The 18,631-nt window shown below is 40.5% G+C and overlaps 1 protein-coding gene and 1 long non-coding RNA gene across 2 annotated transcripts; one reads left to right on the top strand and one right to left on the bottom strand.

Annotated features, from left to right (window-relative positions):
• The first annotated feature begins 1,620 nt into the window (after positions 1-1,620).
• On the top strand, positions 1,621-15,908 carry LOC125615304. Its single transcript, XR_007345874.1, has 3 exons — positions 1,621-1,659; positions 13,874-14,001; positions 15,289-15,908. It is a non-coding gene; the product is annotated as an uncharacterized LOC125615304 (long non-coding RNA).
• Positions 10,051-11,016, bottom strand: LOC107145445 (olfactory receptor 10G3). The gene has a single exon (XM_015489411.2). It carries the CDS (start codon positions 11,014-11,016, stop codon positions 10,075-10,077), a length of 942 nt encoding a protein of 313 aa, XP_015344897.1. The 3' UTR covers positions 10,051-10,074.
• Positions 15,909-18,631: the final 2,723 nt, after the last annotated feature.

Raw genomic sequence — 18,631 nt, 5'->3', positions numbered from 1 at the left:
AAGAGGCTGAGATTACAGGCATGCATCACCAGGTCTGGTTGGTAATTGCTTTTCTATATGAGGAAAGATAATCCTTGATTAAAATATATGTATATACCATATTTTGTTTATCTATTCATTTGTCTGCACTTGTGATGCTTCTACCTTTTGGCTGTTGTGATCATGTAAATAATGCTGTTATGATCACGGATGTAAAGTTATTATTAGTATTTTAATTTTTTATTTCTTCTTTTTAGTTACACATGACAGTAGAATGTATTTTGATATATCATAGACATATGGAGTGTAACTTCCCATTTTTGTGGTTGTACATGATGTGGAGTTCCACTGGTTATGTATTTGTATATGAACATAGAAAAATTATGTCCGATTTATTGTACTGTCTTTCCCATTCCCATTCCCTCTCTCTTCCTTCCACTTCCCTGCCGGAGGAGTCCAGCCCCAGCAGGGATCCAGGGGTCCTGGAAGGATGAGTGACATAGGCGAAAGAAGAAGAGACGGGATGACAGGTTGCAAGTTACAAGCAGCCTCCAGATGAATCTGCTGCTCCTAGAGGGGCCTCTATTTTTATAGCTTTTATATATCTTAGGTAATCAATGTACGTCAGAAAAGATTCAGGTAGTTAATGGATAGCCTCAAAGCCCGAAACTTCTTTGATTTACATCATTTTCACGAGTTACAATCTTTTCTGACGTATATTGTTTAAAATATTTTTCTATAACCTTTGCCAATCATGATCAAGCTTTTACATTCTTACCTTAATCACTAGGTGCTAGACAACGCAACTCGACTACATGCCTCCTGATCTGTTATTAACTTTTAACTTTAAAGCATAACTATAATTATTTCATTAACCTTTAACTTTAAAACATACCTATGATTATTTGGTAAGCTTTCTTACTTCTAAACTGAAGTTCCAATAAAACACACTTAACATAGTGAAAGACTATTACTTAAAAGCCTACTACTCTGAAGTGCCTCCAAAATATATTTATGTTAATTTTACATCATTTTATTTTATTTTTTAAATTTTTTTTAATATTTATTTTTTTAGTTTTCGGAGGACACAACATCTTTTTTTGTATGTGGTGCTGAGGATCGAACCCGGGCCGCACGCATGCCAGGCGAGCGCGCTACCGCTTGAGCCACATCCCCAGCCCTACATCATTTTATTTTTAATTTCCAAGGTAATTTCCTTTTTTCATATGACCTATTTACCTGCTTTCTTAAAGAGTTTCTTTGATCCTTGGTCAAAGTACACCAAGTATTATGTCTTTGTATTCTTTAACTAAAGGGCAGGCTCTGCACCTCAACTCATTTGCCATTAATATTAACTATGTGTTTCCCATTTCACTTTAAATTCCTGTGTAAGGCAAAGGAGGGTCTGTTGGTGGGGGGATGTATTTTTATTAGCTTCTTGTCGTCCTTGAGGGGGATACCATAATCTTCCTTTATTTAAGTAAGCTACTTAAGGTGGTCCTTGCACTGTTGGCACAGCAATTGTTTTTCTGTAGCTAGGCTGTTGTTCAGGTTGTGGATTTAGAAGGAGGGGGGCTTATTGTTAATCATTAACCATGGGATAAACATTTCTTATTGCTTAGGCTTTAGGAATAACACCATTGTTTGTATCCTGAGAGAGATATTGAAACACACCTTAAGGTATGTCTTAATTGTATCCTTAATCTCATTCTGGGAATTTTCCTGCAATCTCAGGTAATACGTACTTTTATTATTGATTGATGTATGCCCTATTATCCATATCATGAGTATCATGAACAAAATACTTAACATTCCTAATGGTTCCGGTTTCCAGATGGTGCAGCCCTGCCTCAGCATCCCCCCCACACACTGTGACCTTGTCAAACATTGGGTGCAGGAATGCCTTCACCACCTCCCCACCCTCCAATCCCCTGAACATTTCCCGCTCCCACCTATTGTGAGTCAGCATCCGCATATCAGAGAGAATATTCAGCCTTTGGTTTTTTGGGATTGGCTTATTTCACTTAGTATGAGAGTCTCCATCCATTTACTGGCAAATGCTATAATTTCATTCTACTTTATGGCTGAGTAATATTCCATTGTGTATATGTGCCACATTTTCTTTATCCATTCATCTGGTTGAAGGGCACCTTGGTTGGTTCCATAGTTTAGCTACTGTGAATTGAACTGTTATGAACATTGATGTGGCTGCATCACTATAGTATGCTGATTTAAATTCCTTTGGGTATGAACCAAGGAGTGGGATAATTGGGTCAAAAGGTGATTCCATTCCAAGTTTTCTGAGGAATCTCCATACTGCTTTCCAGAGTGGTTGCACCAATTTGCAGTCCCACCAGCAATGTATGAGTGGGATGTACAATTATTTTTGAAGATTCTGCTTGCAATTATTTGGGTATATACATAGGAATAAGTTAACAGATCATATTGCAATTCTATTTTCAATTTTTTGAAGAACCATCATACTGTTTTCCATAGTGGCTGCACCATTGTACATTCTCACCATAGATCAATAGTGTACACGTTTTCACAAATTTTTACATCCTAGCCAGAGCATGTTATTTTCTGACTTTTTTTTTTTTTTTTCCAGTGCTGGTATTGGACTGAGGGACTTGAGCATGCTAGGCAAGTACTCTACACTAAGCTATACTCCCAGCCCAGGCTTTTTATTTTGTTTTTTGAACAGTAACATTATGGGTGTGAAATTGTATCTGGCACCTAATCACTGGATTATTTTATTTTATTATTTTTTGGGTTCAGGAATTGAAGCCAGGGGGCACTTGGCCACTGAGCCATATTCCCAGCCTCTTTTTTGTATTTTATTTAGCGACAGGGTCTCACTGAGTTGCTTAGTGCCTCCTCATTGCTGAGGCTGGCTTTGAATTCAGGATCCTCCTGTCTCAGACTCCCAAGCCTCTGGATTATAGGCTTGTGCCACTGTGCCCAGCATCACTGGATTATTTTAAAACAAATCTGTTATGGTTTAAATATGAGGTGTCCCCCCAAAAACTCATGTGTGAGATAATGCAAGAATTTTCTTAGGTAAAATGATTAATGTTACCTAGTCAGTCTTTTTTTTTTTTTTTTTTTTTTTAAATATTTTTTAGATGTATGGACCTTTATTTTATTCATTTATTTATATGTGGTGCTGGGAATTGAACCCAGTGCCTCACATGTACTAGGCAAATACTCTGCCACTGAGCCACATCCTCAGCCCCATAATCAGTCTGTTAATCCACTGGTAGGGATTAACTGGGTGGTAACTGGGTAGGCAGGTAGGGTGTGGCTGAAGGAGGTATGGGGGGGCATTCCTTTGTGGTTTATATTTTGTCCCTGGTGAGTGGAACTTTCTTTCTGCTTTCTGATTGCCATTTTCGGAGTTGCTTTTCTCTTCCATGCCCTTCTACCACGATGTTCTGTCTGTCTCAGGCCCAGAGCTATGAAGTTGCCTGACTATAAACTGAGACCTCTGAAACCGTGAGACAAAATAAATGTTTCTTCCTGTATGTTATTCTTGTCAGGGTATTATTATTATTATTATTATTATTATATTGGGAATTGAACCCAGGAGCACTCTACTACTGAGCTACATCCCCAGTCCTTTATTTTTTGAGTCAGTGTCTCACTAAGTTGCTTAGGGCCTCCTTGCTAAGTTGCAAAGCTGGCCTCAAAACTGCAGTCCTCCTACCTTAGCCTCCCAAGTTGCTGGGGTTACAGCTGTGTACCACCATGCTTGGCTTTATTGGGTCTTTCAGTCACAGTGAAGAAAAAACTGACTAAAACAAAATCCCAGACATCATGGGATAATTTATCATGGCTGATGCCTCAGCCTGTGACAAGAATATTTCTCTGCTATTATAAAAAAGAGTCCCTGGGAGACATCTTATGCATATATGTAGTATAAAAGTACTAGAGTCATTTGACTACAAGATTTAGGATGTGACCAACATAGAGGGGACACAGTCATGAGAACTACAGATGGCTGGGCACAGTGGTACATGCCTGTAATTACAGCTACCTGGGAGGTGGCTGAGGCAGGAGGATCACAACTTTGAGGCCAGTGTGGGCAAGTGAATGGGTCCCTGTCTCAGGTCGAGACCCTGGGTTCAGTTCCTAGCATTGGGAGCAAAACCCTGATGGGACCCTGCCTGATCATAGCATTACCTTTTGGCTGAATGTAACTCAATAAACTCTCAGTTTAAAAAATTATATTTTCAGTTTTTTGTTGCTGAAAACATTCTTCTTTTCTTTTTTTTGGCACTGCGGATTGAACTCAGGGGCACTTAACCACACTGAACATCCCCAGCATATAAACCACATCCCCAGCCCTTCTTTGTATTTTATTTAGAGACAGGGTCTCACCGAGTTGCTTAGGGCCTCACTAAATTGCTGAGGCTGACTTTGAACTTGAAATTCTCCTGCCTCAGCCTTTGGAGCGGCTGTGATTATAAGAGTGTGCCATTATGGGCTGGGGATGTGGCTCAAGCGGTAGCGCGCTCACCTGGCATGCGTGCAGCCCGGGTTTGATCCTCAGCACCACATACAAACAAAGATGTTGTGTCTGCTAAAAACTAAAAAAATAAATATTAAAATTCTGTCTCTCTCTTCTCTCTCTCTCTCTTTAAAAAAAAAAAAAAAGAGTGTGCTACTACATCTGGCTTTTATTTTCTTTTCTTCATAGCATGTGTTGTTATCCATTATCTTTCTGTTCATTACTTATGAATTGTTTCTCTTTCCTCATAGATAATGCACTTGATATCAGTAAGCTGTCCTTCTTCATTTATCACTTTACTCCCCATTGCCAAACACAGCACCAAACACATGATAATCATATAAGTATTTGTTGACTAAATGAATCAAGGTATATTATAAAATATTTCTTTTTTTAAATACAATATTTGTAAGTAAAGGGTTAAAAGTTGTTATCATCTTGGGCTGGGGCTGTAGCTCAGTGGCACAGCACTTGCCTAGCATGTGTGAGGCACTGAGTTCCATCCTCAGCGCCACACAAAAATAAACAAATAAAATAAAGGTATGCTGTCCATCTAAAACTACAAAAAAAAAAAAGTGGTCATCATCTTAATGAAAACAAAATTTGTGATTTTTTTTTCATGCTGGGAATTGAACCGAGAGCCTCATGTAGGCTAGACAAGCTCTCTGCCACTAAGGAAGGTGATTTGTCACTTTATTTGAAATTTTAAAGCTTAACATAAATTTAATAATGGCCTATGAGAAAGAAGAAATAACTTTATAGTTTGTGCTCTTATTTGAACTGCCTACAGCTTAAGGCCTACATTTCATGAGTGGGGGAAGCCTAATTGCTATTACTGTGTGCCCAGTGTATAATTCCCCTGCCCCACAGCCCCACGCACTGAGCTAGGATTAAACCCAGGGTCTTGTGAATGCTTGGTAAGTGCTCTACCACTGATGTACTTGTAAAACAAATGTTTGCTACAGATTTGTTCCATTTTGTCTGTATTTTTATTATACACCTACAGATTATTTTAATGTTATTTTATTGTTAAGGTATCAGTTATAATCACAATTATGCTAACCACTCTGAAAAGGGAATAAGAACTATAATAGATGAAGGGCGTGGTGGTGCATGCCTGTAATCCAGGCATCTCAGGAGACTGAAACAGGAGGATCACAAATTCAAAACCAGCCTCAGCAACTTAGTGAGACCCTATCTTAAAATAAAAATAAAACAGGGCTGAGGATGTAACTCAGTGGTTAAGCACTCCTGGGTTCAATCTCCAGTACTGGGAAAAAAAAAAAAAAGAACTACAATAGAATTTGGAAGTTTCTTTTTTGGCTCAGAAATACAGATTTATTTATTTATTTATTTATTTTTGTGTGTGTACAGGGGTGGCTTGGGGTTGGGGGGGGGGAGGATTCTGGGGATCAAGTCCAGGGCCTGAAGTTTTGGGCAAATGCTCTACTACTGAGCTATATCCCCAGCCTGTAAGCTTATTTTTATAATTAATTATTTGATGGGGGCTGGGGATGTGGCTCAAGTGGTAGCACGCTCTTCTGGCATGCGTGCGGCCCGGGTTCGATCCTCAGCACCACATACCAACAAAGATGTTGTGTCTGCCAATAACTAAAAAAATAAATAAATAAATAAATATGTTAAAAAAAATACTCTCTGAATAATTCAGTGACCTTAGCCTTGTTTGTACAAATGTTACCTTAAAAAAAAAAAATTAATTATTTGACCATTTTATATGTTAAGTATTTTGAAAGATTAAGCATTTGATAAACAATATTATAGTGCTGCAACACTAAACTAAATCAGTCAGGGTCACTATAGATGAATTGGGTTGGCACTGAATAATTACACAGAGACAGAGAAAATATTTTTTTCTTGGGGTTTAGGGAGTCTTCTTGGCCCCAGCCCCCACAGGGGAAGCAAGAAAGGCAGGAGAGGGAGAGAGAGAGAGAGAGAGAGAGAGAGAGAGAGAGAGAGAGAGAGAGAACACACACACACACATGCCTGAAGCCCTATTTATTGAGGGGAAGACACCCAATGAGGCAAGGGATTAAGGGATCGGGTTTCAGGGGAATGTAGCCCAGACGCCCACTCCCAGAGCTTCATTCCCCTGCCCAGCGGAGGTGAGATCCACCTGTCTTTTCACACTTCCCTCCCTCAAGGCTAAGGGTCCATGCTCTGTCCTGTGTGGCAGCTCCCCACATAATAGTTTAAGGAATTTGTTACTTAGTGTATTGTCTGTTCTCTTAACAAAGTACTAAGAAATTGTGTGGGTCAGTTTCATTTAAGGGAGAATGGTTAGTTTTCAGTCTCTCCCATCTATTAGGTGAACATGTTAATCCCTAAGGGCTGAACAGTCACATGACCAGAATCGACTATCTGCCTTCCCTGATTTTGCTTTATAGATAACACGGTTTCATTACGGTAACTATCCAATTTTAAAAGCTTGAGAATGAGGCAGAAGTAGAATAGGATAGAACTGGGGATGCTCTTAGGTTGGAACCAGAACTATTGCACAAAATTTCCCTAGGACCTTTCTTAGGTCTTGATCAACTCATGAAAAAGCTCATTAACCTTACACATATAAATTGATATGGAATGCTAATTTGTATAAATTATCCTGGCACCCTGATTAATTTCTCTATTTTATTTTAATGGGAAATTTCATATTGAGATTTACTTTTTATTGTGTGGGGAATTTATTATTGAAACATTTGATTGGACTTCATTGCATTTTTCTTTTGGATTGATTAATTTGGTTTGGTTTGTGAAAGCACCAGTTTAAGAGAAGGCTTATTCCTTTAGCAGGCAAGAAAGAGTAAGTGTGTGCTATGATTTGGATATGAGGTGTCCCCTGAAAGCTCATGGTTATAACCTAATCAGTGGATTAGTTTAGTCAATGGATTAATAATTTGAAAGGACCACTGCACTGGGTGATAACTGCAGGCAGGTGGGGTGTGGCTGGAGAAAGTAGGTCACTGGGGATGTGCCTTTGGAATTCATCGCTTGTGCCTAGCTCCTTTTTAAAAAAAAATATTTTTTAGTTTTAGGTGGACACAATATTTTTATTTTACATTTATGTGGTGCTGAGGATCAAACCCAGTACCTCGTGCATGCTAGACAAACACTCTACCACTGAACCCCAGCCCCAGTGCCTGGTTCCTTTTGCTCTCTCTGTTTTGTGGTTGCCATGAGCTGAGCAGCTTTCTTCTGATATGCCCTTCTGCCATGATGTCCTGCCATAACCTCAGGCCCAGAGCAAGAGAACAGACTGATCATAGGGCTGGGTTGTAGCTCAGTGGTAGAGCACTTGCCTCACAAGTGTGAGGCCCTGGGTTTGATCCTCAGCACCACATAAAAATAAATAAATAAAAGTGAGGATATTGTGTTCATCTACAACTATAAGAATATTTAAAAAAAAAAGAACAGACTGATCATAGACTGAACCTCTGAAACTGTGAGCCCCAAATAAACTTTTCCTTCTCCAAGTTGTTCTTGTCAGGTATTTTTAAAAATTAATTAATTATTTTTATTATTTCTTACATACATATCAGGTATTTTGGTCCCAGCGATGGAAAGCTGACTAAAACAGCATGTTAGTCTCTCTTCACACATCCATGGTATCCTCAGGAAGTCTCCAAAGTCAGGCCTGTTAAGATGCACACAGCAGCCCACCTATAATCCCAATGACTCAGGAGGCTGAGGCAGGAGGATTGCAAGTTCGAGGCTAGCGTGGGCAACTTAGTAAGACCTTGCCTTAAAATGAAAAATTAAAAACAGACTGGAAGTGTGGCTCAGTGATAGAGTGTGCTTGGGTTCAATCCCCAGTACCAGGGTGGGGTGGGGGATAAAAGATGCACATCTCATGGCATTTTTAGTTCGTTGCCTAGCACTTGCTCCTAAGGTATAAATCCAACTGAAACAGAATGGAAGAACACTCCCCATCAAGAGGATTATAGTTTATCTTAAGGGAGCTTGAACAACCATTGTGGGGAGAGTTTAAAACCCATCGGATGCTTTCAGTATGCCAGTCTTCTGGATGTTTAGGTATGCCATCTTTTGTTGTCTTCTGGATGGCTTTAGTCTCACTCTCTACTCTTGTAGCAGCAGGGAGCTGTTTATCTGGAGGGGGCACCAAGGAGCTGCCAGGAAGTTGTATTTTACCGCAAACTGTGTTTGATCTTATTGTATGGATATAATATGGCCACAGAAAAGACAAAAAGCAAGAAGATAAAATCTCACTTGGTGAAGGCGTTCCTGCACCCGCTGTCTGACATGGTCACAGCATGTGGGATGCTGGAAACTGGAACCATGGGGAATGTTAAGTGTTTTGTTTGTGATACTCGTGATATGAATAACGGGGCATACGTCAATCAATAATAAAAGTACGTATTGCCAGATTGCAGGAATATTCCCAGAATGAGACTAAGGATACAATTGAGACATGCTATGAGGTGTGTTTCAATGTCTCTCAGAATACAAACAATAGGGTTATTCCTCAAGCCCAAACAGCAAGAAATATTTATCCCACGGTTAACAATTTACACTAGCTCCCCCACCCCCCAACCCAATCCTAAAGCCACAACCTGTACAACAGCCTAGCTACAGAAAAACTATCGCTGTGCCAACAGTACAAGGACCACCATATGTAGCTTATGGTATCCCCCTCGAGGACAAGAGGCTAATAAAAATACATTCCCCCAAACAAAAGACCCCCCTTTGCTTTACGCAGAAACTTACGATGAAAATGGAAAACACAGTTAATATAAATGACAAATGGGTTGAAGTGTAAGCCTGCCCTTTAGTTAAAGATTACAAAGACATAAGAATTGGTGTGCTTTGCCCAAGGATCAACGAAGTTCTTTAAGAAAGCAGTTAATAGGTCATATGAAAAAAGAAAATTACCTTGGAAATTAAAAATAGAATAATGTAAAATTAACATACATGTATTTTAGAGGCACTTCAGAGTAGTAGGCTTTTAAATAATAGACTTTCATTATTTTAAGTGTGTTTTACTGGGATTTTGGTTCAAAAGTAAGAAAGCTTACCAATAATCATAAGTATGCTTTAAAGTTAAAAGTTAATGAAATAATTATAGGTATGCTTTAAAGTTAGAAGTGAATAATAGGTCAGGAGTCATGTAGTCTAGTTGTGTTGCCTAGCACCTAGTGATTGAGGTGAATACCTAAAAGCTTAATTATGATTGACTTAGGTTACAGAAAAATATTTTGAACAATGTATTCAATATCTGAGGTAATCAATGTATGTCAGAAAAGACTGTAACTCTTGAAAATGATGTAAATCAAAAAAGTTTCGGGCTTTGAAGCCATCCATTAACTACCTGAAAAAACACCTGTAAAAAAGGTATAAAAATAAAGGTCCCTCCAGGGGCAGCAGAGATTTCTTCTGGAGGCTGCTGTAACTTGCAACTTGTGGTCCCAACTCTTCTTTAGCCAACACCACTCTTCCTTCAGGACCCCTGGAACCCCACTCCCTGCACTGGGGCTGGACCTCGGCACTCACTAAACCTAAACATTAGAATAATTTCGTACTGTGGAGATTTTCCCAGTGGGAGATAGACCATTTCAAACCTTGTTCTTGGTTCTCAGGCCTCCTATCATTCTCTTCAGGGCTAGCTTCACCTCTTGGTTCCGCAGAGTGTAGATGAGGGGATTGAGGAAAGGGGTGATGGCCGTGGGGAACAGAGCAGCTGCCCCATCCAGGGGACTATTGGTCCCAGGCCTCAGGTAGATGAAGGCACAGGGCACGTAGTACACGGTGACCACAGTTACATGGGCCCCACAGGTTGAGAAGGCCCGGCGGCGCCCATCGGCTGTACGGATTCTGAGGATGGCCCTAATGATCTGAATGTAGGAGAGGAGGATCAGAGAGAAACAGCTGGCAACCACCACCCCAATGTCCACAAAGGTCACCAGCTCGTTGACTGTGGTATCAGCACAGGCCAGCCTCAGAACGGCAGGAATGTCACAGAAGAAGTAATCGACCCGGTTGGGACCACAATAGGGCAGGCGGAAGGTTAGAATGGCCTGGAGAGCCCCATGAATGGAACCGGCCACCCAAGCCCCAGATGCAAGCAAGGTACTGAGCTTAGCAGTCATGAGCACAGGGTAGCGCAAGGGCCGGCATATTGCCAGGTACCTGTCGTAGGCCATCAAGGTGTAGAGGAAGCACTGGGTGCTTCCCAGAAAGTGATAGAAATAAAGTTGGGCCACACAGCCAGCGAACAGGATGGGTTTGATGGCTGACCTGAAATTCATCGTGAGGCGAGGGACAATGATGGAGGAGATGCCCATGTCGATGAGGGAGAGAACACCAAGGAAGATATACATGGGGCGGGCATGGAGCTGTGGGTCTGTCCAGACGGTGACCAGAATAAGGAGGTTCCCCAGCTGAGTCAGGATGTAGATTGATAAAAAGAACACAAAAAGGAGTGTCCTTAGCCTGGGTGGGTAGGGAATTCCTGTCAGGATGAACTCAGTCAACAGTGTGTGGTTGACTCTTTGCATCTCCTGAAGAGATCTTTCCTAGAGAATGGACAAAACAGGAGTTAGCACAGAGGTGAGAGGGAAGTGAAGAGAAACTAGAGAAAGAGATAATAGAAATTTGGGGCAGTAGCAGAGAAGTTCCTCTGGTCTGTAGAGAGATGGCCAATCAGGAGAAGCTATGTTTTCTGGCAAGAGTTTTGTAAATAAAATTTTACTGGAACACAGCCATGTTCATTTATTTACATATCATCTGTAGCTGCTTTGATGCTAAGATGGCAAAGCCTCAATAGAAAAAGGTTGTGTCTAGGGGTTTGCACCTGGAAAACTATTCTAGAAGTCTATGAGACATAGTTATTGACTGTTATTTCATCACAGGCCAGGGTTTCCTGGACATAGGATGTGTATGGGAAAGGGATTTACTGCCTGAGATGCTCTCTGCGTTCGGAATCTTTCAGAGGCCACTGTCTCATTCTTATCTCTGCCAGGGCAAAAACTTACATGGGAAATGAGGGAACTCCTTTCCCCCCATTGTTATAGAGAGAATGAAATAGAATTTTGTTCGAATGGCTACTTGTGAGTGACACTGCTTGATGCTGCTTGATGCAAATATTTTGTCCAAGTTCTCAACAGTTCAAAGGAATAAAATACCAGGAGGCTGTAAGTGTATAAGTAAACTGAGTGCAAACACCAGTGTGCACCATGGTTGGTGCCCGGTGCTTGGGATTTCACTTGCCTCATTTGTAATCATTTAGCCTTGAGACCCAGTAAAGGAAGAGAGGAGAGAAAAAAGAAAAGAGGCATGGCTATAGTGAGAAATCAGAGATTAAAGGAAAAGAAAGGGCCGGGTGCGGTGGTGCACGCCTGTAATCCTAGTGGTTTGGGAGGCTGAGGCAGGAGGATCAAAGCCAGCCTCAGCGAAAGCAAGGCACTAAGTAACTCAGTGAGACCCTGTCTCTAAATAAAATACCAAATAGGGCTGGGGTTGTGGCTCAGTGGTTGAGAGCCCCTGAGTTAAATCTTGGTTACGGGGTTGGGGGGGAGGAAAAGCAAGGATGATTAAAGAAGGTAAGGAGAACAGGATGAGAGGGTAGCTAGTGCAGAGCAAACAGCTCTGTGTGGAAGAATTATTTTTAAATTCTTAGTCCAAGCCTGAGGTGGTGGGGGACTTCTGTTGTCCCAGAAATTTGGGAGATTGAAGTAGGAGGATCACAGATTTGAGGGCAACCTTGACAACTTAGGAAAACCCTGTTTCAAAAGAAAAAAGACTGGGGATTTAGCCCAGTGATAAGGTGCTGCTGTGTTCAATCCTCAGTAACAACCTGCCCCCCCAACAAACACTTTAGTCTAATCCCTTGACTAGCATTTCTTCAGATGAAGAAAAGATTACATTTCTCTCTCTATAATTTATTTATTTATTTTTGTACTGGGGATTGAACCCAGGGCACTCTACCAGTGAGTTATATCCCTAGTCATTTTAAAATTTTTTATTTTGAGACAGTCACTAAGTTCCTCAGGTTGGCCTTGAACTTTTCATCCTAACTCAGCCTCCCAAGCCTGTGGGATTGGAGGTGTGTACAAGAGTACCTGGCTGGTAATACATTTTGAAATCAGGTGGTGTGATACCTTCAGCTTTTTTTTTTTTTTTTTTTTTTTTTAGCTTTGAGACCCAGTAAAGGAAGAGAGGAGAGAAAAAAGAAAAGAGTCATGAAGGAACTTTTATTCATTTATTTACATGAGGTGCTGAGAATCAAACCCAGTGCTTCACACATGCTAGGCAAGTGCTTCATGACACTGTGCCACAACCCCAGCCCCTCAGCTTTATTTTTTTTTGTTTAAGATTGCTTTGGCCATTTGGACTCTTTTGTGTTAGAGTCTGTAAACAAGTCAGGATGGCGCCTGGCATTTTGCCAGAGGGAGTGGTTTGTGAAGTAACTCCAGCGAGCCATTAAGTGTGGAGATTCTTTATCGGTTGACTGCGAGCCATTAAGTGTGGAGATTCCTTATTGGTTGACTGCTGTATTTAGTTTATGTTAATTAGATAAGCTGTGTGGAATGTATAAATACCTCTGTTGTCCTACAATAAACAGCTTCCACTCCTGCTGTATCAATCTACACAAGTTGTTCGTCAAGCCCCCCCCCCCCGCCCCCCCCGCCCCTTACTTTTGCTGCAGCTGGATCCCCATACGGACCACCAAATGCCGCAGTCTGGCTGGGCACAAAATAACCGAGCCACCACAAAAGCCTTGTAGATTCAAACAGCAACTCTTTATTCCCGAACTCTCACCTGCACTCTACATGCACGTTCTGCGAAAATACACTCCCTCCACCGGGCTCTGTCTACCAATTCTCTCAGAACCCTGAGAGAACTCAAGGAGCGGGCGCCTGAGGCAGCAGGATACGCCCTATTCCCAGCAGGATCCACCCTAAGCAGGATCCACCCTAAACCTGGAGCCACCCTAATCCAGCAGGATCCACCTTTCAACCAAAAATGCCATGCGTCCTACTTGGCTATGGCTCTCAGCACTTTTGTGGTTCCACTACGGGGAAAGAATAGTTTTGTCAATAAATGCTGTTGGGCTAACTGTATATCCATGTGCAGAAGAACAAAACTGGACCCTTATTCCATACTATATACAAAAATCAAAATGGGGCAGGGGCATAGCTCAGGGGTAGAACATTTGCCTGGTATGTGCAAGGTGCTGGGTTTGTTCTCTATTACTGCAGGAAAAAAATATACTAAAATCAGTTAAAGACTTAAATGTAAGACCTGAAACTGAAACTACCACCATCACCACCACCACTACCAACAATGACAAAAAACAAAAGCATGGAGGAAGCTCCACAACATTGATTTTGGCAATGATTTCTTTTTCCATAGGACCCTGAAAGCATAGGGAACAAAACCAAAAATGGAAAAATAGAAATGCATCAAACCAAAAAGCTTCTGGGCTGCCAAAGGAACAAGCAATAGTGAGGCAACAATCCACAGACAAGGAGAATATACAGGTAAATCAGACATCTGAAAAGGGGTTAATATCCAAAATATATGTGGAACTCAACTCAGTAGCAAAAAAAATAACCTGATTAAAAACTGGGCAAAGGGTTCAATCCTCAGCACCATACAAAAATAAGAAAATAAAATAAAGGCATCGTGTTCATCTACTACTAAAAATATTTTTTAAAAATTGACATTATTTTCAGAATAAGACGTAGTAATCACCAACAGTTTTATAAAAAGTGCTAAAAATTTCTAATCATAAGGGAAATATAAATTAAAACCACAGTGAGATATCACCTGACACATGTTACAGTGGTTATTATAGAGACAGGAGAAAGGGCTGGGGGTGTAGCTCAGTGGTGGAGTGCTTGCTTACCTAGCAGCCTGAGGTCCTGGATTTGATCCTGAGTACTTCAAACAACCAATGCTAACAATAAAGCAAAAGCCTGTTAAAGACAATAAGTGTTGGTGAGGATGTAGACAAAAGGAAACCTTTTTACACTATTGTGGGAATGTAAATTAGCATAACCATTATGAAAAACAGTGTTTTAGTCAGCTTTTTCATGGCTGTGACCCCAAAAACCTGACAAGAACAATTTTAGAGGAGGGGAAGTTTCTTTTGAGGTTCACAGTTTCAGAAGCTTCAGTCCACAGATTGTCAACTCTACTGCTCAGGGCAGAGGTGTGGCAGAACATCCTGGTGAAAGCAGCTATGACATCATACCGAGAGAGAGAGAGAGAGAGAGAGAGAGAGAGAGAGAGAGAGAGACTGATTGACTGACTGACTTCTCCTCTTACCAAGGACAAAATCTGTACCCCTCAATGACCCACCTCCTTCAGTTACATACTATATGCCTATGCTACCACTCAGTGAATCCCCCTTCAAGGGATTAATGCACTGATTGGGTTAAGGCTCTCATAGCCCAGTCATTTCACCTCTACACTTTCTTACATTGTCTCACACATGAGCTTTTGGGAGACACCTAAAACTTCAACCATAACAAACAGTATGAAGTTTTTCTCAAAAAACTAAAAACTTGGCTAGGGTTGTGGCTCAGCAGTAGAGTGCTCGCTTAGCACATGCGAGGCTCTGGGTTCCATCCTCAGCACCACATAAAAATAAATAAATAGAATAAATGTATTGTGTCCAATTACAACTAAAAAATAAATATTAAAAGAAAAAACAAAACTTAAAGTACCATTGCCACAATCTGACATCTCACTTCTGGGTCTGTATCCAGAGGAATTGAAAGCTGTGTGTTGAAGATAAATCTGAACTCCCTTGTTCATTGCAGCATTATTCACAATAGCCAAGATACAGAATCAACCCCATGGATGAAGGGATAAAGAAGACATGGTACATACATGCAATGGAATATTTCTTGACTTTAATTTAGGAGAAGGAGATTCTGTCATTTGTGAAAACAAGAATGAACCTGGAGGACATTATGCTTGTAAAATAAAACTGACACAGAAAGACAAATACCATACGAGCTCACTAATGTGTGGAATCTAAAAAAAAGTCTCACTTGCAGAAGTAGAGATTTGACTCGCGGTCACTAGAGGCTGGGGGTTGCAATGGCAAATGGAGAAATGTTGATCAAAGGGTACAAAGTTTCAGTGGGATAGGAGGAAGGAGTTTTGAAGATCTATTGCACAACATTGTGAGCATGGTTAATAATAATTTAGTGTGTATTTAAGAATTGCTAAATGAGTGGATTTTAAATGTTCTCACTACAAAAAAATAAATATGTGAGGTGATGTATATGTTAATTAGTGTGATGAAACTATCTACAATGTATACCTATATCAGAATAATGTGTTATATATCCCCAAATACATAATTGTTATTTGCCAATTAAAAATGAAAAATTCTGAATAAAGAAAAGCACTTTAGGTGTCAAAGAAGTTGAAATGGCTTGATTAATTTTTTTCCCCCTCTGGACTGGTTTGCTTTTACTCAGAAGGAGGAGACTGAGATTAACAGGATGCCAGAAGCTCCCTAATTGAACGGAACCTCCACTTCACTGCTGTGCAGGATAGCATTCTGCCCTGGGTCAGAGGGCTATGAGAGGAGGCAAACGACAACACTGTCAAGGAATAAGACATTACGGACCAATGGTCTGCTTCTGACTGAAAACCCCAAATACGGATATTATAATGAATCTTGGTCATTTTCTTGCTTCTTGGTCTGAGTGACTCTCTGTGATTTCCTCATTGGAGCTATGAGGATGGGGAATGACCTCTGTGGACCTAAGTCTGGCAAGATCTATTGACAATAAAGGGTGGTCATAGTCCACAATCTTTAAACACTGTAAATCCATTATACCCATGCTCTGTCAAGCTTAGCTCTCATTACTTAACCACCTCTGCTATGGGATTCTCCTCAAAGGAGCAGTAAGTCCTTTAATCCCATGCCATTTGTCCTCTGTCAAGTGAATGAAAAGTGGTTACAATTTTTCAGTTTTAAATATTGCAATCACAGGGAGCAGTAATGGCTGTTAACTTCAAAAAGGTGACCACGCTGCTTTTCCAGATGCCAGAGCCATCAGAGCAGACTCCTCTCACTCCCAACTTCAGGGAGTGCAGATGGCTCACTTTCCCACCCAAGTTCTTGAGAAATTCATGGCTATGCCCAGTGTTTCTGGGCTGAATGAGCTTAGGTGACTGCTCTACTCTGGGTGCTTATCTTTCTGGGATCACTGAGGTCTGGTGTTAAGTTTTTCAGATTTGGAAGCATTATTTAGTCATGTCTCCTTAGGGGGAATCAAGCTCTGGGAATTCAATTCACACTCAAGTACTTGAGAAAATGATTTATAAAAACAACCCATTTATTCATCTGCAGTGGAGGATCTCTTTTCTATGATTAAAACGATGTGTCTACTACCCAGGGTATCTATTTATTAATAATTGGAAATCAAATTAGGAATCAGCTATGTATTTCTGAGTTTTGGATGAGAGCAAAGGGGATTTGATGGAGCACAATTAATTTAGGCTGCAATAGATTCTGATGAATTATGTTTGGTGAATCCCACATACCTTTGTCTAAGGGAATGCTTCAATATTCACTTCAGATACATCATCTTTCTCCTTTTGGCAGAAGTAAGGACACATTGATAAAGTTTTACTCTTTTTTTCCTGATTATATATCTCTTTTAGATTGCCTTTGTTATTTTCAATGACTCCTTCAGACAAAGCAAAACAAAACGTATTTTCCTAAATAATTTTTTAGAGTGCCCTAATTATTTTTTTCCTTATATTTTCATACTAAAGTCATGCTTGTGTTAGGAAATATTCTCTGAATTACTATCTGGCAGGGATTATTTCTTCTACAAAATTTCTTGTTCACAGGGAATTCTATTCTACTCACAATATGCTGATTCTTTTTCTTCCTTTTCTTTCCTTCTTCCTCTTCCCCTTCTCTTTTACTTTCTCTTCTTCTTCTTCTCCTCCTCCTCCTCCTTCCCATCTCCTCCAACTTCTATTACTGCTCCTCCTCCTGTTTTTCTCCTCCTCCTCCTCCTCCTCCTCTTCTTCCTCCTCCTCCTTCTTTTTGCAATATTGAGGATTGAATCCAGGGCTCTCTATCACTGAGATACATTCCCAGCTTTTAAAAAATTCTATTTTGAGACAGTGTCTCTTTAAGTTCCTGAGGATGGACTTGAATTTAGGATTCCATTGCCTCAGCCTACCAAGTATCTGGGATTATAGGAGTGCACCTCAACACCTATCTGGACACCTTCTAATGAGGCAAAGGATAGAAGCTCAGCTCCATTTCAGCAGATAACTTCTCCTCCTCCTCCATCCTCCTCCTCTTCCTCCTCCTCTTCTTCTTCTTTTTAATAAAAATACCTTTATTTGTTTTTATGTGGTGTTGGAGATGGAACCCAATGCCTCACGCATGCTAGGTAAGCGCTCTGCCACTGAGCCACAACCCTGGCCCAATTTGTTTGCTTCTTGATCCAAAATACATCCCTTACTCTAGTCAGCCTATTTCTCAAGTGACCATAAACACAACTTAGAAAAGTTCTTTTTCTGAAAACCGACTCAAAGCACATTTTCTTTTTTTTAATTTGAAAAAAGAATTTTGAATATTTAGAAAACTAATGTTACCTACTGCCCTTTTCTGAATTTTACAATGAGACATTTAAACTTAAAATAATCTAAAGATGAGATACATTGAATGAGTCTATACATATGTAATGAGAAAACACTGGGGTACTAAATTGAGACATGAGATTCATAGCATCCATTAAAACATGAAACACTTACTAGCAATAAGTTTGAGTTGCCTGTTTAAAATATTCACTCATATAGAAATCAGATTACAGCTTTACACACATGAACCCTTTAAATTTTGGGCAGAAAACTTTTCTTACAACTGTGAGAAGGGATCTAAAAATGCTACACAAATTGGAGCAAAGGTGGAGCTGCCACAGAATAGCAAGATGCTCTTCCCTTGTCTAGTGGGTATTAAAAATGGGCAGTGAGGGCTGGGGTTGTGGATCAGAGGCACAGTGCATGTGGGAGGCACTGAGCTTGATACTCAGCACCACATAAAGTAAAATAAAGACATTGTGTCCAGGGACTGGGGATGTGGCTCAAGTGGTAGCGCGCTCGCCTGGCATGCGTGCGGCC

The sequence above is a fragment of the Marmota marmota genome, unplaced genomic scaffold (assembly GCF_001458135.2).
Source record: "Marmota marmota marmota unplaced genomic scaffold, marMar, whole genome shotgun sequence".
In the NCBI taxonomy this organism is placed as follows: domain Eukaryota; kingdom Metazoa; phylum Chordata; class Mammalia; order Rodentia; family Sciuridae; genus Marmota; species Marmota marmota.
This window is presented reverse-complemented; position numbering and strand designations above follow the sequence as displayed.